At 46.9% G+C, this 23,876-nt stretch overlaps 1 protein-coding gene across 8 annotated transcripts in view; it reads left to right on the top strand.

Moving 5' to 3' along the window:
• Elapor1 (endosome-lysosome associated apoptosis and autophagy regulator 1) overlaps nt 1–14,368 on the top strand; it is an 81,067-nt gene extending 66,699 nt beyond the window's left edge. For 2 of the 8 annotated variants that reach the window (NM_001033304.2, NM_001346518.1), the window contains 11 exons: nt 40–145; nt 382–519; nt 2,031–2,294; nt 4,268–4,441; nt 5,612–5,792; nt 6,481–6,577; nt 7,056–7,157; nt 8,725–8,851; nt 8,930–9,108; nt 10,197–10,362; nt 11,579–14,368. In NM_001033304.2, coding sequence (NP_001028476.1) covers nt 40–145; nt 382–519; nt 2,031–2,294; nt 4,268–4,441; nt 5,612–5,792; nt 6,481–6,577; nt 7,056–7,157; nt 8,725–8,851; nt 8,930–9,108; nt 10,197–10,362; nt 11,579–11,647 — 1,603 coding nt within the window. In that variant the 3' untranslated portion in view covers nt 11,648–14,368. Of the gene's footprint in view, nt 1–39; nt 146–381; nt 520–2,030; nt 2,295–4,267; nt 4,442–5,611; nt 5,793–6,480; nt 6,578–7,055; nt 7,158–8,724; nt 8,852–8,929; nt 9,109–10,196; nt 10,363–11,283 lie in introns of all 8 variants that reach the window. The other 6 variants (NM_001358065.1, NM_001358063.1, XM_006501415.4 and 3 more) reach the window with 4 other exon arrangements.
• The last annotated feature ends 9,508 nt before the right edge of the window (nt 14,369–23,876 follow it).

Raw genomic sequence — 23,876 nt, 5'->3', positions numbered from 1 at the left:
TCCTGGCCTCTGAGATGACTTTCAGTGTTTCTCTCACAGACCTCCACAGTCAGTGGTGGCAGACACAGAGAACAAAGAGGTGGCCAGGATCACATTTGTCTTCGAGACCATCTGCTCTGTGAACTGTGAGCTCTACTTCATGGTGGTAGGTTTCTTCTCCTAGCCAGATGGGGGCTTCCATGGGAGGGTTGGTCCAGCATGGCCCAGCAGTGAGGCAGTATACTGGACACCCATCATGGTGATCCCACGGATCAAGAGCCTAGAGGGACTGCCAGGGACTCCCTAGTACTTAACACAGGTCTGACCAGTGTGTTAGCCCACAGCATAGTGATTGCCTCACGAAGCAATCCCGCCTTCCTCACTTGCCTCCCCTGGGCTCAGGGCATGAATTCCAGGACCAATACTCCTGTGGAGACGTGGAAGGGCACCAAAGGCAAGCAGTCCTATACCTACACCATCGAAGAGAATGCTACTGTGAGCTTCACATGGGCCTTCCAGAGGACCACCCTTCATGAAACAGTGAGTCCCTCCCCTCCCTCCCGTCCCTCCCGTCCCTCCCATCCCTCCCTTCCCTCCCCTCCCTCCCGTCCCTCCTGTCCCTCCTGTCCCTCCTGTCCCTGGTGCAGACTGTGACCACAGGGCTCCTGCTGTGAGCTCATGCTGGCTTCTGAGTTCATAATCTGCAGGAGCCAAGCAGGAATGCTAAGCATGGCCTCTGAGGGCTTGAGCCTTTTCTAAATGACTTCCCCTTACAGTCTCTACCACAAGTGAAGCCAGACATATAGCTATTTTTAAAAATAATCACTCTGTTTTTCTTTCATTTTTGAGACAGGGTCTTGGTCTGTAACCCAGGCTGACCTAGAACCTGTAATCCTCATGCCTTAGCTTTCCCAGAGCTAAGATGAAAAGCTTTGCTTTATTTTCTTAACTCAAAAAACAAAAAAAAAACAAAAAAAAAAAAACAAAACCAAACAGATGTACTGCAGAAAACAAATCAACCTGGGCTGTAAAGTGGGCCCTGTCTCAACAAACAAACAAACAAAAAACCAAATCACCCATAAACCTGTTACCCAGAGATAACCCAATTACTATCTTGGAGAGTGTGCATTCTTTGTTTCTATGTCTATCTCTGCCCCTCTCTGCATCCCTTATGTATACTAAGTCTATATTTTCATCCCCACTCCTCAGTCCCTGGCTTTTAGAGACAGGCCATTCTAATCCAGGCTGGTTGTCTTCCACCTTGCGATCCTCCTGCCTCTGCCCCTGAGTGCTGGGATTCTAGGGTAGTAAGACCACACCCAGTCCTAATTTTGATTTCTTTTTAAGTACGTGGATTTTTTTTCTTTTTTCTTTGACAAAGACCCCCCCCCATATATTAGAATTTCCTATAAATTCCCCATGGCGCATAACATGGAACTTAAAATGGGTTAGTCTTGTTAATTACACAAAATATACCTTAAAAGCCATTGTTCTTTTTAAAGTTAAACTATTTATTTATTTACTTACTTACTTATTTACTTAACTTTTGGTTTTTTGAGACAGGGTTTCTCTGTGTAGAGCTCCACCTGCCTCTGCCTCCCAAGGGCTGGGATTAAAGGTGCACACCACCACCACCTAGCTCTCTATTTTTAGTATCGTTCATCTTTAATTTTCATACAAAGAGCCACCATGAAATAAAGTGAGAAAGATGCTTCTAGTGGTTCAGTCAGTACCAGCTGTTGCCATGGAGCCCGAGGACCTGGGTTTGATCTCTAGCATCCATGTAAAAGCCAGGACATGAGACAATTAGTTCAGTGAGAGACCCTGTCTCAAAAAATGAGATGGAGAGTGATGAAAGGAACGTCTGATATCCACATCTGGCTTCTACATGCATACTTACATATGTGCATGTACATTCACATACACATATACACATGTACACACGTACACACGTGTACATGCACAAGTAAAGTGAAAATAAACTCTGCTCTTCCTATGGCTGCTGCTGCTTCAGGCCTCTCCTTTCTCTGCTTTTGTTCCCTCATCTCCAGGGCAGGAAGTATACTAATGATGTCGCCAAGATCTACTCAATCAATGTCACCAACGTCATGGGGGGCGTGGCCTCCTACTGCCGTCCCTGTGCCCTAGAAGCCTCTGATTTGGGCTCCTCCTGCACCTCTTGTCCTGCTGGCCATTACATCAACCGGGATTCTGGGACCTGCCACCTCTGTCCCTCTAACACCATCCTGAAAGCTCACCAGCCTTACGGTGCACAGGCCTGTGTGCCCTGTGGTCCAGGGACCAAGAATAACAAGGTGCCGGGTTCTAAGTGGAATTCTCCAGGGGCTGAAACCCATATGGCCCCCCTTAAACACCCCCACCCCCAGCCCCACACTCAGGTTGTTGTGGAGGACACTAACCAGGAGGTGTCTGTGGGTGGTGAGTCCATAGCAGGAGGTCTTGTCTTCCCTCTGTAGCAGGCAAGTCACATTTTCAGTTGGTGGAGATCAGTGACCCTGTGGTCCAGAGGTTTGGCATCTGTGCAAAGACCTGAAGGGAAGAAGTAGTGGGGGTCTGTGGCCCATGTTTAGCTCATTAGCACAGTAATCTGCCCCCTCTGTTTTAGGAAGGTGAGCCAACCTTTGCTGGTACCTACAGTTAATCAGCATTGCTGCCATCCATCCAAGGGGCTTCTCAGCTCTACGGATAGAAGAATCTAGTGTGGCCCAACAGTGACACTGCCCCCAAGTAGTTTTGCATCCATGCGCATACATGTACATGGTGGCTCCTATCAGTAATCCCTCACTTGGGAGGTAGAGGAGAGGAAGTCAGGAGCTCAAGGTTACTCTTGTCCTACACAGCAAGTTTGAGATCAGCATAGAACTCATGAGACCCTGTCTCCAAAACAAACAAACAAACAAACAAACAAACAAAAAGATAAAACCCCAAACAAAGTACATATGAAGAAAGGCTCTTAGATAGTTGTTAACATTTAGAATTAATTTGTATTTTGACTGCTCACACCAGAAAGACACCTATAAGATGTTATTCATTTATTTAAATTTATTTATGTATTTATGAGACCAGGTCCCATGTAGTCCAGACCAACCTCAAACACTATATAGTCTTGCTCTATTTATCTGCAAAGGGTGTACATTCATTGTACAGACCCCTGAAAATTTTTTAGGGCAGTGGTTCTCCAACTGTTGAGTGGGAGTGGCATGCCAGATATCCTGCATATCAGATATTCACGTGACAATTTCTAATAGTAGCAACATTACAGTCATGAGGTAGCAATCAAGATAATTTTATGGTTTGGTGTCTTAAAGGATCTTAAAGGGCCACAGCAGTAGGAAGGTTGAAGACCACTCACTGTCTTAGGGTTCACCTGAGACGTTCTTCATAGTCTTTCCCTGGAGCGCCCTCTGCTGGTGGGGCAAGGGGAGAATGGCAGTATGTCAGACTGCCTGCCTCTGACTGGGGTCTCTGACACAAGGACCAGGAAACAAAGTTCCTTCCATAGTTGGGTTTCCTACAGAGAACTCCAGCAAAAGGAAGGAAGTTTCAGTGTGTTTGAAGTGGGCATGTGTGCGCCGCATAGGCGGGGAAGAATAGAAGCCTCTTTCTTGCCACTCAGAAGCCCTTATTTCAGTTAAGGCTCTGCTGTCTTCTGCTTGAAAGACAGGGTTGGTCACAGAGCACATGCCCAGCCTGCACAAGGCTCTAGGTTTGGTCCCTAGCCCTATTAAAAACAAAATCAGACAGAGATCCCCCTGTGAATACTGGCACGGGAACCTCAGAGTCCTGAAGTGGAATACATGTGCCACAGTAAATCATAGATCTATTCAAAGACTGAGACAAGGGGACATTGAGCGGACATGAATGAAAAGTGTGTTGGCCGTATTGGAACAGGGATCACTGGCCACCATGATTAACACGAGAGCGGCATCAGTCCAAGGCTGAGTGGACAGTTCCCGGGCAGATGTCCTTGTAAAAGTCCTTTGTGTATCCAAGGGGTGTCCTTTTAAGCGTCTGCACACTGGTGCCTCTGTCAGTCTTTCATGATGGCCACCACTTCAGACATGTTCATCTTATGTGTGCCAATAATCAATAGCAAGGTAGATCCTTTAGGGGTCCGCTTCACTCCATCTAATGTACCTCAGTCCTTCCTTCCTCCTCTTTCATTTCCTCCCGGCTGGCACAAGCTGTGGGGGGGGGGGGGGCCCGCTACTCCACTGCAGCTCTCAAAGCCTGAGACTGGCCACTGACTGGATCCTCTCCCCCTCAGATCCACTCTCTCTGCTACAACGACTGCACCTTCTCCCGAAACACCCCCAGCAGGATTTTCAACTACAACTTCTCAGCTCTGGCAGGCACCGTCTCTCTGGCAGGGGTGCCGAGCTTCACCTCGAAGGGGCTGAAGTATTTTCATCATTTCACCCTGAGTCTCTGTGGAAACCAGGTAAGCAAGCTGTGTGAGCTAGCAGTGTGTGTGCACTGGGAAGTGGAGAAAAATAAAAAGGCAAAACAAAAACACAAACAAAAAACCAACACAAACAAAGAAAAAACAACAAACAAACAAAAACACACAGAATCTCTGAGGCATCCAGGGAAGGAGAGAATTAAAGAGGTTTAAATAGTTGAAGCCAGCCTCCCTCAGGGAGCTAGAAGAAGTAACCTGGGAAATTGGGGTGGGGGTGGGGGGGTCTTTCTATTCCTGCCTCAGCCTCCCAAGTACAAGGTATACACTCATCTCCACGGCTGGTCACTGCAAGGTTAGTAAAGACCAGACGTGCCAGGCAGGGTGGCACAGAAACAATCCCTGCCCTCAGACGGTTGAGGCAGGAGGATCTGGTATTTGAGGTCAGGCTCTACAGGGCAACTATCTCAAAAAAAAAAAAAAAAAAAAAAAAAAAAAAGCCAGAGCGGAGAAGCCAGTTTCCTTCTCAGCACACAGTTTGCTTTGTTTTATGTCGCTCTTTTACAAAATAGAAAGGGAGAGGCTGAGAGAAGAGCGAACAGTTGAGAGGCCGGAACACTTTGGCAGGCGTAAGGCCCTAGGTTCATTCTCCCAAAACCTAAAGACTACCCAGACTTAGGAGTCCTTAAGTACCTAGCAATCCCACGTATTTGGGGAGGGGGGATGAAGCAGGGCAATCATTAGTTCTACTGGGTTCCTCTGTTTGAACCCCTGGGAGTCGGTCCATACAGTGCTTCCAAGACAGCAGAACCACAGCCCCAAGGGAAACAAGAAGGGAGCAAACCCCAGCCCTAATGTTCCAGTAAATGCCATTGGCCTCGGGGCTCAGTTGCATAGCTCAGCTTCTGTCTAGAGGATGCATGCAGATACATAAGGACCCTTGACCTGTTGGTTAGAAGGCCAAAGCAGCTGCTACCAGCACAGTCGAGGTGACCACAGGGAAGTACAAGGCCAGTGTCTAGAAACTGGGACAAATCTTTACCTTCTCCTCCACTCCCGCCTCTTCCCACTTCAGTCTTCTTGTGAGCATCACTCTACTGCAACACAGGATGGTGACGCTTATCGTTTAGATGTGGGGGAATGGGGAATGTCCCCTGTTCCTTTTGGGACTCTTCTGTGATCATTTGCTTTCTTCCACGTGTGCCCTACCAGGGGAAAAAAATGGCTGTGTGCACAGACAATGTCACTGACCTCCGGATCCCTGATGGTGAGGCCGGCTTCTCTAAGTCCGTCACAGCCTATGTCTGCCAGGTTGTCATCATCCCCTCTGAGGTGATGGGCTACAAGGCCGGGGTGTCCTCACAGCCCGTCAGCCTTGCTGACCGACTTGTTGGTGAGTAAGCCAGCTACCCTAGGCTTGCTTGAGTGTGTGTGTGTGTGTGTGTGTCTGTGTGCCTCTCTCAGTGTATGTGCATCTCTTTGTGTATGTGTATATCTATGTATGTGTTTCTGTGTGTCTGTTTGTGTATATGTGTATGTGTCTCTCTGTGTGTTTGTGTTTATGTTTATGTAGGTGTCTCTGTGTGTCTCTGTGTGTGGGTTTGTGTGTCTCTGTGTGTATTTATGTGTATCTGTGTTTGCATGTGTGTCTGTGTGTGTTTCTTTCTGTGTGTACGTGTGTGTCTCTGTTTGCATCTCTGTCTGTGTGCACGCCTCTGTATATGTATATCTCTGTGTGTATTTGTGTTTGTATTTGTGTGGATTTCTGTGTGCCTGTGTGTGTTTTTATGTCTCTCTCTCTCTCTCTCTCTCTCTCTCTCTCTCTCTCTCTCTGTGTGTGTGTGTGTGTGTGTGTGTTACCAAATATGAGGCTGGTGGCTGGAAGATACATGGCCCCATGTGAGGGGTCCAACTTCCTGATCATTTTCCAATTTCATTCCATGTGCCCCTGGCATCACTTTTGCATGAGCCACTCCGTAATATGATGGAATAAAGGTTGGTTGTTGACAGGCTTTGAAAGCATTGAGGTAGTTACCAGCTAACACTATGAGCAAGAACTAATGGGAGCTCTGGTTTGACAGGAGTGTCAACAGACATGACCTTGGAAGGAATCGTCTCCCCAGTTGAACTTTTTCACCCAGAGACCTCGGGAATTCCGGACATAGTCTTCTTTTTTAGGTGAGTATGAAAGACCAGGCTAAAGCAACCTCACACTCTTCCACAAAATCGCCCTCCCCTCCCACCCCGCCCCACAATCCACCTCCTACTTGTCAAGCCTGAACAAGATTGAGGTCTAAGGCTACCCAGTCATCCCAGTAAAAGCTGGCTGTAACTTGACATGAGCGTTTTGCATATTCCTGGGGCCATTGTGCACTGGCTCAGGGAGAAAGATGGAGGATCTGCCATGATCTTCCCTTCCCCGAGGGAGGTCCCAGTCTGTGCTAGCCTTTTCTTTCTTAGGCCAGGGCATTGCCCCCCTTGATTAGATTTCCCTGGTCTCTACTCTCTCCACATAAGGACCAAAGTTTGTACCCTCCCTGTCTGTTAAGGAGAACCTGAGTCCATTCATGCTCAAATCGCCCCATGTTGACTCCACACAATGGCTCCCCAGTGACAGTGGAGTGAGCCTCCCCTAAGGCCTTGGCTTTCACTGCAGATCCAATGATGTGACCCAGTCCTGCAGTTCTGGAAGATCAACCACCATCCGCCTCAGATGCAATCCAATGAAAGCTGCTCCTGGCACCCTGCGGCTACCCAGGTAATCTCTGTGGCGGGAGGCTGCACCAACCACAGCCTGCTCTTGCTGGGACTCACGCCACCCCGAGACACAGACACTATTTTTAAAAAGGAAAAAAAAATCATTTTAGATCCATTCATGGGTTCCTGGGGTCACAGTCTTGGTCCCTGGATCTTAACTCAAAGTAAAAAAATAAGCAGGGTGTGGTGGTGAATGCCTTTAATCCCAGCACTTGGGAGGCAGAGAGTTAAATGGATCTTTGAGGTGAGGCCAGCTTAGTCAGATCAAGTTTTAGGCCACCAGGATGACATAGTGACATATTGTCTCAAAAGGGGAGAGGGACAGAATATTTGCTCTATCAATAGTGTGGAAGTAGAAAAAAAAGCATGCACAGGAAAGCTCAAGCTTATCCAAGAATCAAGCGTGGGAGTGAATGCCTGGAACCTCAGTACTTAGGTACAGACAGAAGGACCAAGATAGTGTTGCGTATTCCTAGGGCCATTACACACTGGGGCAGGGAGAGATGTGGAGTATCTGTCTCTCCCTTCCCTTCCCTGAAGGATGACCCTGTCTTTTTGTTTTGGCGAGGCCAGTACATTGCTGCCTGGACTAGCTCTCCCTGGTCTTCACTCTCTCTACATAAAGACCAAAGTTTGTGCCCCAGTTGAGGTTGATCTCAGCTACATAATGAATTCAATGCTGGCTTGGACTATAGGAGACACTATCTTAAAAACAAAACAAACAAACCAGAATACACACACACACACACACACACACACACACACACACACACATGCACGCACACACACACACACCTGCACTGGGCTGAGGAAATAGCTCAGTAGTGAGAGTGTTCACTCAGTGCATAAGCATGAAGACCTGAGTTTGCTCTCTAGCACCTACGTCACATGCTAAGCATGGTGTCACACTTGGAATCCCAGTGTTGGAGAGCTAGAGACAGGATCTGTGGAGCTCCGGGACAAGCCGACCTAGCCTAATCAGCATGCCCCAGGTCCCTCCCCCAAAACAAAGTGGACAGCTCCTGAGGAACCACACCCGAGCACAGGCATAGCACATATGTATGCCTGAACTCCATCTCGGCCATAATCCCACAACCAGGCAGCTGTATCAAAATGCCATTGTGAACTATGGCACGTCCGTGGGGCGAACAGGAGTCTCCTAGGGGTTCTAGAGCCCAGACATCTTAGGCTGAGCTCTCGTTTGACATCAGCAGAAGCAGGCAGGGATATTGAAGACTAAACTGTCAAGATGGCCATGGATGGCTCATTTATCCATTTCCAGCCCTTGGAAGGCCAGGGCAGGGTATTACTGTGAGTGTAAGGCCTGTCTGGGTTACAGAGTGAGACCTTCTCAGAAAGAAAGGGAGGAAAGAAAATAGGAAGGAAGAAGGGAGGAAAGGAGGAAGGCAGGAAGCAGGGAAAGAAGGGAGGGAGGGAGGAGGTGGGTGAGGGAACATCTGAGTTAAGGACAGGTTGGGGGAGGCATTTTGGGGAGAGAGAAGATGAATCAGGCATGAAGTGTCACAGGCATCCAATGTGACAACTTGGTCTCCTTTCTACTTTGCTAGCATGTGCTCTGATGGGACCTGTGATGGCTGTAACTTCCACTTCCTGTGGGAGAGTGTGGCCGCTTGTCCACTCTGCTCGGCCTCTGACTACCACACTTTTGTCAGCAGCTGTGTGGCTGGGATCCAGGTAGGCTGTCCTCTGCTTGGGAACGGCCAGGAGACAAGGGGTTATGAGTTCTGAGGTCCTTGTTTTTCTCCCCAACAGAAGACTACTTACATGTGGCGAGAACCAAAGCTGTGCTCTGGGGGCATTTCCCTGCCTGAGCAGAGAGTTACCATCTGCAAAACGATCGATTTCTGGTTAAAAGTGGGCATCTCGGCTGGCACCTGCACTGCCATCCTGCTTACTGTCCTGACCTGCTACTTTTGGAAGAAGAATCAAAAGTACGTGGTGGGGTGTTGGGGTCTGAGGGAGGTCGGAGTTGGAGCCTTGAGCCAGGCAGGGTATTACTGAGAGTTGGCTATGGACCCTGCGATTGACCAGAGACTTTTAAAGATACTTATCCACTGCAGGTCTTTGTTACTTTCGTTCTTGAGCAGGGATGGCTATCTAAAAATGGCTATAAGATTCTCTAAGGAAAAAATCAAACCAGGTGAGGTGGTGTGTACCTTTAATGTCAGTACTTAGGAGGCAGAGACAAAGTAGAGTTCAATGCCAGGTTGGTCTATATAATGAGACACTATCTCAAATTAAAAAAACAAAAACAAGGGCTGATGAGATGGCTCAGCAGGTAAGAGCACCCGACTGCTCTTCCAAAAGGTCCTGAGTTCAAATCCCAGCAGCCACATGGTGGCTCACAACCATCTGTAACAAGATCTGACTCCCTCTTCTGGTGTGTCTGAAGACAGCTACAGTGTACTTACATATAATAAATAAATAAATAAGAAAAAAAAACCCAAAAACAAAAGAAAACAGAAAGAAAAAGGAAGGAAGGAAGGAAGGAAGGAAGGAAGGAAGGAAGGAAGGAAGGAAGGAAGGGTCCCTGGGCCAAGGTTGTACTTGCCTAGCATAGAATTCAAAGTCCAAAAAAAAAAAAAAAAAAGAAGAATGTTCTTAATTTGTGGTTTTTATTAACAATGAAAAAGCAAGATGTGGTACATGCCTGTAATCCCAACACTTGGGAGGTAGAGGTGAGAGGACTCAGAGTTCAGTATCATCTCCCAGCTACATATCAGTTCCGAGACAGCCTGGGCTACATGAAACCCTGTCTCATAAAACCCAAAACCAACCAAACAAGGCATGACTTTATAATTTCAATATTTCTGTTAACCTTTGATATCGCAGAAACAAGCAGCCTTGAAGAAAAAAGATCACTAACCTGGGAAGCAAGATCCCTTCTGTTCACCTGCCCTCCACGCCCTTTCACAAGGCTTTGCCCTTCCTATGACAGACTCAATCTATTTGTAGCCCAACCTTTTCCCCTCGCTCCCACACTCTCATCTCCTGCCTCCTCCCCTCCCCTGTTTCACAGATTAGAATACAAATACTCCAAGTTGGTAATGAACGCTACTCTTAAAGACTGCGACCTGCCGGCAGCAGACAGCTGTGCCATCATGGAAGGAGAGGACGTGGAGGATGACTTCATCTTTACCAGCAAGAAGTCCCTCTTTGGGAAGATCAAATCCTTTACCTCCAAGGTAGAGAGGGATGAGAACTCAGCTTGGGGAGGTCAGGGGGTGGAGCGTGGACACTGGGATACTGAGTGGCCCTGCTCCGTACAAGACCTGTACTCTGATCCCCACTCCCAGAACTCTCCTGCCTCTCCTAAAAGTGTCTCCTTCCCTCTGCAGCTCTCAACAATAACTCTCTTCCCTGGAGCCTAGCCAGTTCTTGACCAGGCTCCTTCCTGCCAGTGTGTATTCTGGTGGGTGGGTTGTTAGGGTCTTTTAACTTCCAGATGGAGTATTGAACCATTTGTGTGTAATGGTTACACACACACACACACACACACACACACACACACACACACGAGAGAGAGAGAGAGAGAGAGAGAGAGAGAGAGAGAGAGAGAGAGAGAGAGAGAGAGAGGAGAGAGAATTTCCTTTTCTTTATTTTCCTTGAGTGAAGAGGAAGCCATCTCTAGGTTTGATTCCTGTTAGAAGCCAGGGCCTCAGAGCCTTTAGCCAGTGGAGGGTGCTATCCCCAAGGTGTGTGTGTGCCCCATCCTGAGTGGCTGAGTCATAGCCAAGCGTAAACTGTGGCTGCTATGTAATTCTGAACTGGGCGGGCTGGCTAGGTGGTGCGGGTGTGTAGGTGCGTATGAAGCTCATAAAGGCAATACAGACACCACTGTCTCTGGGCGTAGGGCCAGCAGAGGGCATCCGAACAGCTTCCTCGAGCCGAGCACACACCTGACTACCCTGGCGCACAAGGGAGTATTTCAAACAGGTGTGAATGAGGAGGGCACCAGCGGCTAGGAGGGGGCAGGAAGCCTGCTGAAGAAGAGTTGGCAGTCTGTCCAGTCCCTGGGTCTTGTTTCCTTTGTGCTGACTTGTCAGGGTGACTCCCTTGGCCAACGTGGGCCTTGATTTTTTTTTTTTTCTTTTTTCTCCCACCAGTGAGAGATAGTTAACCCTGGGGACCTCTTAGGGCTGTCTGGAACTTCTAGAACTCAGCAAGGATGCAAAGCAGCAATCATAAGGCTCTCACGCTCTGACTGAGTCTGCGGAGAGCAGGGAGGGGCAGAGGATTACTCGTTCCTGTGTCGTCGTCGTCCCGTCCCCCCACCCCCAAAGCCACCGGAAGCAGGAAGTCCAGAAGGGTTCCTCTGTCACCTATTTTTCCATTTCTCTTCTTTGTCCCCTTAATGTGTCCCCGTGCAGCAGGCAGCTCCTGTCACCATCTCTCTTTCAGAGGACTCCTGATGGATTTGACTCGGTGCCGCTGAAGACGTCTTCAGGAGGCCCAGACATGGACATGTGAGAGGTGCCCGTCCTGCCTCGCCTGCCTCCTCACCTGGGCACACTACCCTGCAGGCCTGTGGCAGTTTAGGTGCCAGCAACCCTGCGCTCCCCGCTGCTGGGAATCTCTTCATTGTGGCCTTATCAGAAGTTTGGATTTCAGACCCTTGTTTTTTATAGAGTACCCAAACCTGTCTCTACGCTTGCCTCAAGCCTACCAAATATACCCACACTTCGTGTACTGTTTCCTTGCTTACATCTTGTTTTCTAAACACAGTCCACCCATGGGAGACTCATCTACCCAGAATTCTTAGCGGTTTTCAGTAAAAGTAGTTTGTTTTTTGTTTTTTTTTAAATAAGTACGAAATTGGCTTCTAGCCTCCTGTGTGAGGGCGGGGGCAGCTGGGAGGTTTTCTGGTCAGATACAGGCTTTCAGCTCATGATGTCTTTAGAAGGGGGCTGTGGTCTGAGGGACAGTCCTCATGGCAGCCTCGACTTATTTCTCCTGGGTAATAAGTTGGAGCAGAGAGCAGTGGACAGTCTGAAGGCATGGTGGGTGAAGCCTGTGTAAGAAAACACACACACACACACACACACAAAACTCAAAAAAAGGCAAAGTGTCTGTGTGTGTGTGGGGGGGGGGGGGTGTTTGTTTTGTTTTATAACCAGGAACCTCATTTCCTTCTCTTTTAATGATAAATATTCTCATTAAAGGCAAAGGAAGTTATTTACCAAGAACTTGCCCAAAGTCCAATAGATCTATCCTCCACGACTGTTTTTGTCAAATATCCCTCCCATTTCCTTATGACACTAGAAAGAACCAGGTAAGTCTAGCTATACCTTCCATTGGCTTTGCTGGAAGGGAATAAACGCTTGCCAGTGAGAAACACCCCCATCTGTGAGGACCTCAGTCCTAGAGGCCTAGAGTATCATGGGATGGAGCATCTTATTTAGAAAGAACACAGGGGGCCAAAGGTTTGATGGGGCAGTATTAGACTCCAGCCCACTGTGGCATGGACCAGCTATGGTCATATCTGTTTCTGTCTTTAACTTGCTAGGCCAACAAAGTTAAAAACTTGCAGACTGACCAGAAAGGAGCTGAACGTCAGGCAGGTACAAACCAATCTTCAGGGAGAAAAAGTAGGGATGTCTTACAAGGCCTACACCCAACTGGGGCATTTGTCACTCCTAAGCCTCTGTCCTGGCTCTGGCCTATTCTCATTTCACTTGTGCATAAATATCTAAAAGACTCCTGGCCCTCATTCTGGCAACACCCCTCTGAAAAGTAGATTAGGTACCAACTCGCAAGTAGAGTGGGATTCCTCTTCCCATCTCCCTTTCACTCCAGCTATAATCAGTAGAAAACCTAGAATAGAATAATACAGAGAATAATTTCCAGTTAACTTTCCTCCCTACTACTGGGAATTGAACCTCTTTCATTCCATACCGGAATAGCCATCTCTTGGTCAAGCCTGAGTTGCCCATGGTCTTCACCTGTGCCTTTCCCCCAGTGACAGGTGGTTGGTATAAGACAGAGAGGCATTTCTGAGGTGTTTGTCAGCCACAAAATGGCTTGCCCATCTGACTAGCCATGGCTGCTCTCATGATGGCTTCTAAGAATCAGAAAGAAGTGAAGCTACGCCATGACTTTTGGCCATCAAAGGCATCAGTGATAGCTAGACAAACCTAGAAGCTTTTCTTTGGGAGTTCAAGTTGTCCCTCATTTTGTGGCTCTCAGCACTTTGATCATACGGGAATATTCTTGAGTGGCTATGTACACCCAGGCCATGAGCTCACAGCCAGTCTCCTGCAGCCTCTTAGATGTCTGCTTCCCATGGAATAACTGCTTTCTGTGTTGAAGATCACAGGAGATATTTAGACTGTTCTGGAAGACATGGGGGAAAGTCTATCTCTTTGGACTTCTTTATTCAGACATCCTGGAATTGAATGTCCTTCCTCCCAAGCATCCTCAAACAGCACTGATTCAATGATAGCACTTTTTGCACCTCTACCTTACTCTTTCCTGGGATGGTTTCCAAAGGAAGAGGCTCACCTGTTGCTTCTCTGGCAGCTCAACAAGTTCAGATAATTTCAGGGGCTCTACTAACACATAATTCACATACTGCATAAGTCACCCTTTCAAAGCATACAACTTTGTGACTTTAGGTATATCAATTTTAGTTTTCTGGGCTGAAGATGAAACCCAGGGTGTCTCACATGTTAAGCAAAGTGTTCTACCACTGAGCTACATCATTGACCATGAACATACAGTTGAGAACACATACACTAGGTCTGCAAGGGAGAACGGCTTTAGTCTTTGAGCCAGGACTGTGGTAGTCTGCGCAAACTTTAGGGCCAGAGAGTTGGCTCAGGAGATAATGTCTAATCTCTATTTGGATATATAGAGTCCTAGAATACATAATTTCATCCTGTAGTTAGTCATCACCTGTATTTGGCTGGGAATACATATGAAGATTATGGTATATCCAAGGCCCAGGGGATTTCTTATGCCATCAAAACTTTTTTTTTTTTTGGTCCAACTATATTAAAGACTGACTATATTTATATAACAGAAGCTTTGTAAAAGATTTTTTGGCTTTGTGAAATCATATCTGTGTCTCATCAAGACATGTTGGATTCCCTTTTTATTCTGTATTTCAAGCATTTAGTTTATTAGGGATGGGTATGCATGTCTCCCCCTCCCCCAAAATAAAAACATATCTTTTGAGCTGTCTTATTTGAATTATGGAGTGGGTGGCTTGTTGGAAAGTGGTGCCTTTGAAGCCTAAGAAAAGAAGAGCAGAGAAAGGAGCATAGATTTCAGAACAAGAACTAGAAAGTTCTTGGCACCGATTGGGGAATGAATGCCTAACACCTCGGTTTCCGTAATAATCAAGCATTAAGTGATATAACATAGGGAGAAGGACAGAAGATACTATGAGCAAAACATTGCTTGTTAGATGCCTTCCCCGGGTAGGCTTCTCTCAAGTGGCATGAGGTAGCCACACAGCATATCCATAAAATACAAGTGACTTTAGCTTCTCCTGGTAGGAAGTGGATTATTGCAGAGTAGAGGTGGAGAAAGTTCCAGAGGACATTACGGACCTACCATTTCCCAGGGCAGCTGGGTCTCCTGATTCTGTACTTTCTTTTACTGTAGCTGAGTACACTTAGCACCCCAGGAGCATTGAACCTGCAAGTGAGTTTAGTATGTCACTGGATTTTGAATATAACAGAGCAGTAATGTTCTACATCAATCAGTCTTTGGGGAAACTATTTAGTGTCCAAGTTTTTCTTCCAGCCCCTCCCACTTCTCTGTCATGAGAACCTTTCATATCTTCTTCCTCCTCCTCAATCCCCTTTTTGTTTAGTTTGGTAGTTTGGTTTGGTTTTGAGACAGTGTAGCTTAGGCTGGCTAGAATTCATTGTGTAGCCCAGGCTGGCCTCAAGCTCACAGCAGTCCTGCTTCTGCCTCCCAAGTACTAAGCCCATAGGCATGAGTAACCATGTCTGTCTGTGGGTTTTGATTTGGTTTGTGTATAGGTCTGTCAGAGTGCAGTTATTGTGTGTATTTTAAAAGTTTAATTTTAGTGTATATTTGTGGATCACATATACATCTAAAACCCCAAGGTGGCCAGAAAGAGATGTCAGATCTCCTTGGACTGGAGTTGGCGGTTTCAAGCCGCCATGTAGGTGCTGGGAATCAAGCCCACCTCCCCTGGAAGAGCAGACAATGCTCTTAACTGCAAGGCCATCTCTCCAGTCCTGTTGTCCTTTTATGTTACAAAATAAAAAAGCACATTTATTCAGCAACAATGATGCATTTTAGAATTGCAGCGTACAATGAAAAAGGGCAAGTTTCTCAGTGTTTCCAAATTCCTTGCAGGTTACTCTTTGAGATTCAGGAACACTAAGTCATTACTCAATAGTGTTACAAAAATGACAGCCTGTTGTTTTGAGATAGGATCTCCTATGGTCTAGCTTGGGCCTGAACTGTTGGAAGCCAAGAATGACATTAACTCCTGACCCTTCTGCTGTCATTTCCAGAGTGTGAGATTAGGTAAATTCCCTGACAGGCAGACAGGGAGAAGAGCCATGACTAGATAATAAACATGCTGAACTTCCAAGATGGCTGGCTGGCTTCACCGACTTGGCCTGAGACCAAAACCTGGAGATAAAAACAAAGGCCTAAGGGGCTTTTATCCTCCTTGGAGGGCCTCCAGCTTGTGGACTGGTCTGACAAGTTCAAGGCCTGACTAGGGTATGTTCACTCTAAATGGTGAACTGTTTTCTTGTCTTTGTTCAAACTGACCAATCCTTAACTGGGAGAAGATGACCCTCTCAAAGACCCTTAACTGCACCCCAAACTCCTCCTCTCCCCTCTCAGTCTCTCACCCCCTCATATACCAACCTACACCCCCCCAAGGAAGAGACTGGCTTCCTCCTGCTTTACTGAGGGTCTTTTTTCCTGTGTGCCTTGCAGGGTAGTAAAAGTCTTTCTTTCACTCTTTGTTGTTGTTGTTGTTTTGGTTTGTTTTTTGGTTTCTGTTTTTGTTTTTCAAGATAGGGTTTCTCTGTGTAGCCTTGGCAGTCCTTAAACTCTCTCTGTAGACCAGGCTGGCCTCGAACTCTCAGAGATCCACCTGCCTCTGACTCCTGAGTGCTGGGATTCAAGGTGTGCACCTCTGTGCCCAGCAAAAGTCTTTACCAGGTAGTTTTGTTTGCTATCTGAGATTTGTCAAGCTGCTACCTGTTCTGTTTGAGACTTCCTGCCTTCAAACTCTAACTGGCACAGAAAAGCCCCCTGCACAGTAACAGTGGGGTATTTGAGTGCCATGGTGCACCTGTGGAGAGGTTAGAGGACAGTTTATAGGAGCTGGTTCTCCTTTTCCTCTCTGTGGGTTCCTGGGACTGAACTCAGGTCATTAAGTTTATCAGATTTACCCACTAAGCCATCTTGTAGGGTTGTCTTGTTCTGTTGAGACAGGGTCTCAGGATGTAGCCCTAGGCTAGTCTTGAACTGTGCAGCCCAAGCTGGCCTCAAACTTGAGATTCTTCTGCCCCTGTTTCCTGAGTGCTGGCCCTATGGGTGTCCACTGCTGTGAGTGGCTCAGTGTTCTTTTTCTGACTCATGTGGCCCTCAGATGAGCAAAAGTCTCTGTGACTCTCCTGTCAGGCAGTATATGACCCACTTCCTGACCGGGTGATACCGTTATGGAATATGGGGTCCCAACTTGTGTCCCAACTCATATACTCAGGTCTAGCCATCCTCAGTGGGCCAATTTAAAAAGCCAAACTAAAAGCGGAAAGCAGGTCTGGGGGTGGTGGTTTACACCTTTAATCCCAGCACTCAGGAGGCAAAGACAAAATCAGAATGATCTCTGAGTTTAAGGCCAAATACCGGAACACCCAAGGCTACACTAAGAAGCCCTGTCTTGAAAAACAAAACAAGTGAAAAGCGGAGCTGGTGTAGTGAATACCTTGAATCCCACCATGCTGGAGGCAGAGGCAGGCCAGCCTGGTCTACAGAGTGAGTTCTAGGACAGCCAGAGTGAGACCTTGTCTCAAAACAAAACAATACAAATGTATTAGGAGGCAGAAAAAGATATTCTCAAGGTGACCACATTGGAAAGAGGGGCAGAGGAAAGCAGTGAGCTCTCGGAGTCTGTCTTCAGGATCCTGAGAGGGCCAAGGAGACAAACATCTAAGCAGTTCCAGTAAAGATGCGGTGTGGTCCTGCCCGCCATGCAGGCTTCAGCCTCAGCCTGTGAAGTGTGCTGTCAAGTTGTTAAAGCTCTGTGAAATCTCTTTCCAGATTTCCCTTTTCTTTCTCACAGTATGGAATTTCTGGGCAAATTGCTACTTCTTTGGGGTCCGTTGCTTCAATAGTAAGATTGACAGACATGGTGTCTCTTTAGACTATATTTCCATCAGACCAGTTGCAGTCACTGGGTTGTACTGGCGGTTAAATAGTTTGGCTATCACTCCTGCTCATAGGATCAAGTGAAAAGGCTAAGAAGTAGAAACGGGTAGGCATTGTCTGTTAAGTCTGAACTGAGAGCTTGGATGAAGCTGCCTCAGATCTCGGGAAAGCCTAGAGGCAGGCTCTGTCCTCTTTGCAACAGAGGAAGAAATTCCAGTAATTGTGGCCTGCAGGGTCCCCAGTACCTCCACCCCACCCCCACTCCCCATCCCACCCTGTTCTCCCTGGGGCAGCCCATCCTCCTGAGGTACCACTCCCTGGAGGCCCTTGCTCTCCCTTGCCTAAGCTCCTCTCTTCATTGTTCCTTCAAGGTCACCAACTGAAAGGTTCTGTCTCTGCTATGGACATGCAACAGTGGAAGCCATATTACAACCACACAGTCATGCTGCTGTTGGTTTTACTACATTTAACATAGACTGTAAGACCCCAGGACAAAACTACAGACAAACCAAGCTTAAAATCAGAGCCGGTAGGGTAGAATTATGCAGATAAATTTAAAGATTTCCCAGTCACTGACAAGAGAGTCCAATGAAGAAGATAGCTTAACATCTTTGTCTAAACTTTTGTTGTTGTTTTGAGGCAGGATTTCTCTGTGTATCCTTGGCTGTCCTGGAGCTCATTCTGTAGACCAGGCTGGCCTTGAACTCACAGATAGCCAAATGCCTCTGCCTCCTTAGTGCTGACCACTGCTTGACTTACAACTTTGTCTAAACCTTTTAAAAAGACATTTAAGGGCTGAGGCTACAGTTCAGTTGATAGAGTGCTTGCCTGGCACACTGGAACAGCAGCAGTGGGAATGGCGAGGGCTGCGACCCCTCTGTCACCTACTACGGGCTGGAGGAGGTGACAAGTCTAAACTCTGAGGAGGAGTTATGGATGGTGATATCACATGGGGGCGAGGGGGGGGGGAAGAGGTTCTGCTGGAACAAGCTGGTACTGCTGCAGCCGAAAGCTTTGAAGATGTCAGCCACTCCCGTGATGCTAGGGAGATGCTAAAGCAGTACTACATTGGTGATGTCCATTCGAGTGACCTTAAACCAAAAGGTGGTAACAAGGATCCTTTAGAAAGCAAAAATGCCAAAGTAGCTGGGCATACTGGATTGTCCTCATCGTGGGCACTATTCTTATAGGTTTCCCGTGCCATCACTTCTCAACTGACAGCACATACTCCCAAGGAGACCATGTTGAAGTGTGGGAGCGCAGGCTCCTGGGAGTGAGGATAGAGCCTTGTTTTGTAGGGTCTAACAGTGCTTTGTCCTTCAATCCTGCCAGTTGTTTTCTTTCCCCTTGGCTGGTTGACCAGATAGCTATCCTCCTTCAGTGTTGGACCAGAGTCTTTCATCAGTCAGAGCCTGACGCCCAAAGCACCTGCTCATGTTGTGTCCTTGCCAGGGTGTCTTCTCATTGGTTTCCACTCACCCCTTCATTTCAAGAGTTTGGGCCAATGATTTAGCATTCTTATGTTGTAGTGACATGGTCTTTGGGGACAACACATGATTTCTGATACTTTGAATTTACAGTAGATATAGTTAAGGGAACAGCAGTCTAGTTTTAACTCTTTTCCCATTTTTCTTTATAAGTAAATTTATTTTTAAAACAAACAAACCGACCAACAAACAAACACCTCGACCAGTGGACTGTGGTGGTTCATGTCAGCAATCCCAGCATTCAGAAGGCTGAGAGTAGAGATTGCCCTGAATTCAAAGAGACATGTTCCAGGCCAGTGTGGGCTATTGAATGAGACCCTGTTCCCTGTTTATTCGTGTGTGTGTGTGTGTGTGTGTGTGTGTGTGTGTGTGTATAATTTAAAACTTCACAATCCCACATAAAGTGCAACTTCTTACATGGTGCAGTGTGACAGAGGTATTGACTTGTCACCCCAATTCTACCAGAGGCGAACTCTGTCGACCCCATCCCTAACCCTCTCCCAGGTCTGGCAGCTTTCCTTGATCCCTGAGGGCATCGCTCTGTCTCTCTGATAGAAGGAAATGGGAAACCCAGAGTTGGAATGACTGTGGAAACTGTGCAATAAAAACTAGCATGGAGCCGGGGAGTGGTGCCTGCCTTGTATCCTAGCACCCAGAAAGCAGAGGCAGGTAGATCTCTTTGAGTCTGAAGCTACACTCATCTACATAGTTCCAGGATGATCAGGGCTGCATAGAGAGACTTGTCTCAAAAACAAACTAGCCTGTGGGCTGGAGAGATGGTCTAGATGGCTAAGAGCACTCACTGCTTTAGCAAGGGGCCAGAATTTGTAGTGGAGCACCTCCGCCAAGTGCCTCATGAACATGTGTAACTCCAGCGTCAAGGAATCTAATACCTCATCCTGGCTACAGTGAAGCAAACACACACACACACACACACACACACACACACACACACACACACACACACATAAACACACACACACACACACACACACACACACACATAAACACACACACACATAAACACACACACCTTAAAAAAAATAAAACCAAAGTGTCTTAGGAAACCAGAAAGGTATCTAACCAGTCTGGGAGACAGGACAGACAGTGCTGGAGAGGGCTTCCCAGGAGAAGGAAAAGCTAGTCAGAGCAAAGAAGGGGAAGAGAATTCCAGGTAAAAGGAGCTTGCGCAAAGAAGGCCCCAAAGCAAGGAGGGGAGTATGTGTGTGGTAAGGAGAGAGGAAGGGGCATTTCCAGAAGTGAAACACCTCCCAGAAGCTGGTGGGCAGCAGGCAGAGGGAGTGCCATGTTTGGACAATCTCCCCAGGACAGCAGGTGTTCCTCATGTCGTGGTGACCCCCATTCATAAAATTATTTTTGTTGCTATTTCATAGCTGTATTTTTGCGACTGTTATGAATCAGTAATGTAAATATCTGAAATACAAGATATCTGATATGAGTTCCCTGTAAGGGTTGTGAGCCACAGGCTGAGAGCAACAGTCTTGAGTCATCTCTACACTTGGGGGATGGAGGTCAGAAGATCAAGAGTTTAAGGTCATCGTCAGCTGCACAATGATTTTGAGGCGCTATCCTCAAAACACACACACACAAAAATAAAAAACCAAATAGTTTGACTGGGGAGCACTGGCCTAATTCCACACAGTTGAATGAGGAGCACCAGTGGCTGGCCTAATCCCATACAGTTGTCTCTGGCTCTGTCACTTTAAATTGTTTTTTCCTCTCCTGAGTTTCTTTTGAAGTTACCTTGGGTTCCAGGAATCACAGAAATGATTGATAAATATCTTTATGAACAAATGACCCAAACTGCTTCCAAGCAGCCGCAGAAATCTACAGAAGAAACCCCTAGCCCCACCGGTGCGGGTGATTATCCTCAACGATAAGGCTGCCGCATCGTAGCATCAGAACCGGACTGTTCTGGGCAAATGAGAACAGCCATCGCAACCTCTCTATGGTTCCTGGTAGAACCAGATCGAGATGATGACCAATCGAGCTCTGGTCATAACCAGGACTACCTGTTCCATCTCTGTCCCCTAAACAGACCCCAAACCTTCCTTTCTGTCCCCTTTCTTGCCCTACCTCTCTCCTTTCCAGTGCTGGAATCTGAACCAGGGCTTTGAGTATGCAAGGCAAGGATTCTATAGATGAGTTAAGTCCCTGATTCTGTTAGTCTTGGAGACAGACTTGAGAGTCACTGGCCCCATTTCTCTGTTTTCCCCAAAGTGATCGTGTTGGTGAAAAGCCTCCATCCTTTGTCCTTTGTGACTACTGTCTCTTTGGTGTGCTGAGTGGGTGGCTAGTCTCTCGGGACATTTGAAGCCTTGACTTAGTAACATGAGCACACTCGGGGACATGCCTGTTCCTAAAGTGACTTTCTGAGTACTGACAGGCTTCCTGTGCAGCCCTACCTCCAGGCCACAAAGCCATTGCTTTGGGCAGTAACTGTGCTCTCCTTACTCATCCAAGGTAACGCATCTTCCTGCCTTTGAATTTGTGGGTTTGGGCTCTGTACTTACCAAGCTGTGAACTCGTTGCATTTGGCTACAGGGTCACAGTCTCAGGCTAGCTTTAGAACATAGTGAGACTTGAGAAAGTAAGGAAGGGATGGAAGGAATGAGGGAGGGAGAGAGAAGGGAGGAATAAAGGAAGGGAAGGAGGACGAGAAAAGCAAGAGAAGGAAAAGAGGTGGCTGGTTTCCTTCAGCACTAAAATCCTGATCTTTAGCTGACAAACAGACTGGGCTGTTCTGTTACTTGTTATGCTTCCAGGTAGCACCAGATTTTAATTGTATTACGTTTTTATTTATGTTATACTTGTTGGGGGTGTATGTGCAACATGGGAGTCAGTTCTTTCCTTCCAATTTCTGGAGCCCAGGGATTGAATGCGAGACTTTAAGGTTCCAGTCAAGCACCTTTCCCTGGTGCGTCATCTCACCAGCTAGCCTTAGCACAAGCATTTTTAAAGACAGGTAGCTATTTATTTATTTACTTATTTATTTATATTTTTCTTAAAAGACTATCTAGAATTACTTAGAAAGACTTATTTTTAATTAATTGATTTGTTAATTAACTTTGGTTTTCTTTTTTTTTAAAGATTGATTGATTGATTGATTTAATGTATGTGAGTACACTGTCCTCAGACACACCAGAAGAAGGTATCAGATCCTATTACAGATGGCTGTGAGCCACCATGTGGTTGCTGGGAATTGAACTCAGGACCTTTTGGAAGAGCAGTCAGTGCTCTTAACTGTGGGAAGCCACATGTGCCGTTGCAGAGTGGCACTGACTACTGCTGGCCACCACGCATAAGTTTGGACAAACAACCAATGTGTACATATGCAGTAAAGTTTTTTGCAAAGACACTGCCTGGCCCGGGCATGATAATGAGGCTTTGAGAGTATAACCAATCAGATGTGAGACATGCAAATGAGGAATAATAATGAGGCTCTGTGAGGTACAGAGAGAGAGAGTAGCCAATCAGATGAGGAACATGCAAATGAGGCTTAGTGCATAACCAATTCGGGTGTGAGACACGCCTCTCCTAGGCCTATATAAGCAGCACCAGTTCTGGGCTCCGGGTCTCTTAGCCTCTGCAATCAAGCTCTCCCAATAAACGTGTGCAGAAGGATCCTGTTGCAGCGTTGTTCTTGCTGGTCGAGTCTGGCGCGCAAGACTTAACCTCTGAGCCACCTCTCCAGATCCTTAACTTTTGGTTTTTCAAGACAGGGTTTCTCTGTGTAACCTTGGCTGACTTCGAACTTGCTCTGTAGACCAGGTTGGCCTCAAACTCATAGAGATCTGCCTATCTCTGCCTCCCCAGTACTGGGATTAAATTAGTAAGCCATCACTGCCCAGTAAATAATTTATTTTTATTTCATATGCACTGGTGGGGTTTGTCTGCATGCACGTCTGTTTGAGGGTGCCAGATCCACCGGAACTGGAGTAACACAGAGTTGTGAGCTGCCACCTGGGTGCTGGGAATTGAACCTTGGTCCTCTAAAAGAGAAGCCATCGGTCTTATCTGCTGAGCCATCTCTCCAGCCCAAAGAGAGGTATTTATAAACAATAATAAAACTAATAGAAAAAAAAAACCCTGGAGTTTGTTTTGTTTGTTTTTGAGAGGCCAGAATTTCAAAGTGATTTCTGGAATTACACTATAAAGGACTGATGCACTCCTTAGGCCCCACCTCTCAAAGCACCTGCCATTGTTTTCATACCTTAGATTACACGGATCTTACCCTCTCAGGGGTTCAGTGACCCCCAACACTTTGATGACAGTCTTCAAGTATTTTCTGCAAAGACTGCAGCTCTCTATCCTTAACATTTATTATTATAACTTCTCTTGGCTGCTTTCCATTTTCCAGCCGTCCGATTGCTAGATACTCAGGAAAGTGTTCTTTTTAGGAGAAGACACAGGAAGGGGAGAGCAGGTTTGTGGGTTCCGTGTTAGTTAATGTTTTCTACTGTGTGAGAGCAGTAGGTTTTTGGTTTGGTTGTATGTGTGTTTGGTTTTTGAGACAGATTCTCACTACACAGCTCTGGCTGGCTTGGAGTTCGGTATTTAGAACAGGCTGGCCTTGACTTTACAGAGCTCTCTACCTCCGATGTGATATAAAAGGCACCTACTACTAAGCCTGACTAGGTTTGGGTTTTTTGGAGACATGCTGGCCCTGAACTCATGCACCCGCTGCTCCCACTCACAAGGGATGCACATGGACATGCACTACCACATCTGGCCAAGAGAGGTAATTTCAAATGAGGTCTTCTCACTTTAAGAGTAACAGGTGTGTGTAGGTTGGGCTTGGTGGCACACCCCTTTGATAC

The sequence above is a fragment of the Mus musculus genome, chromosome 3, assembly GCF_000001635.26.
Source record: "Mus musculus strain C57BL/6J chromosome 3, GRCm38.p6 C57BL/6J".
Classification (NCBI taxonomy): domain Eukaryota; kingdom Metazoa; phylum Chordata; class Mammalia; order Rodentia; family Muridae; genus Mus; species Mus musculus.
Note: the sequence above shows the minus strand (reverse complement) of the source record. Positions and strands in the feature narration are given on the sequence as shown.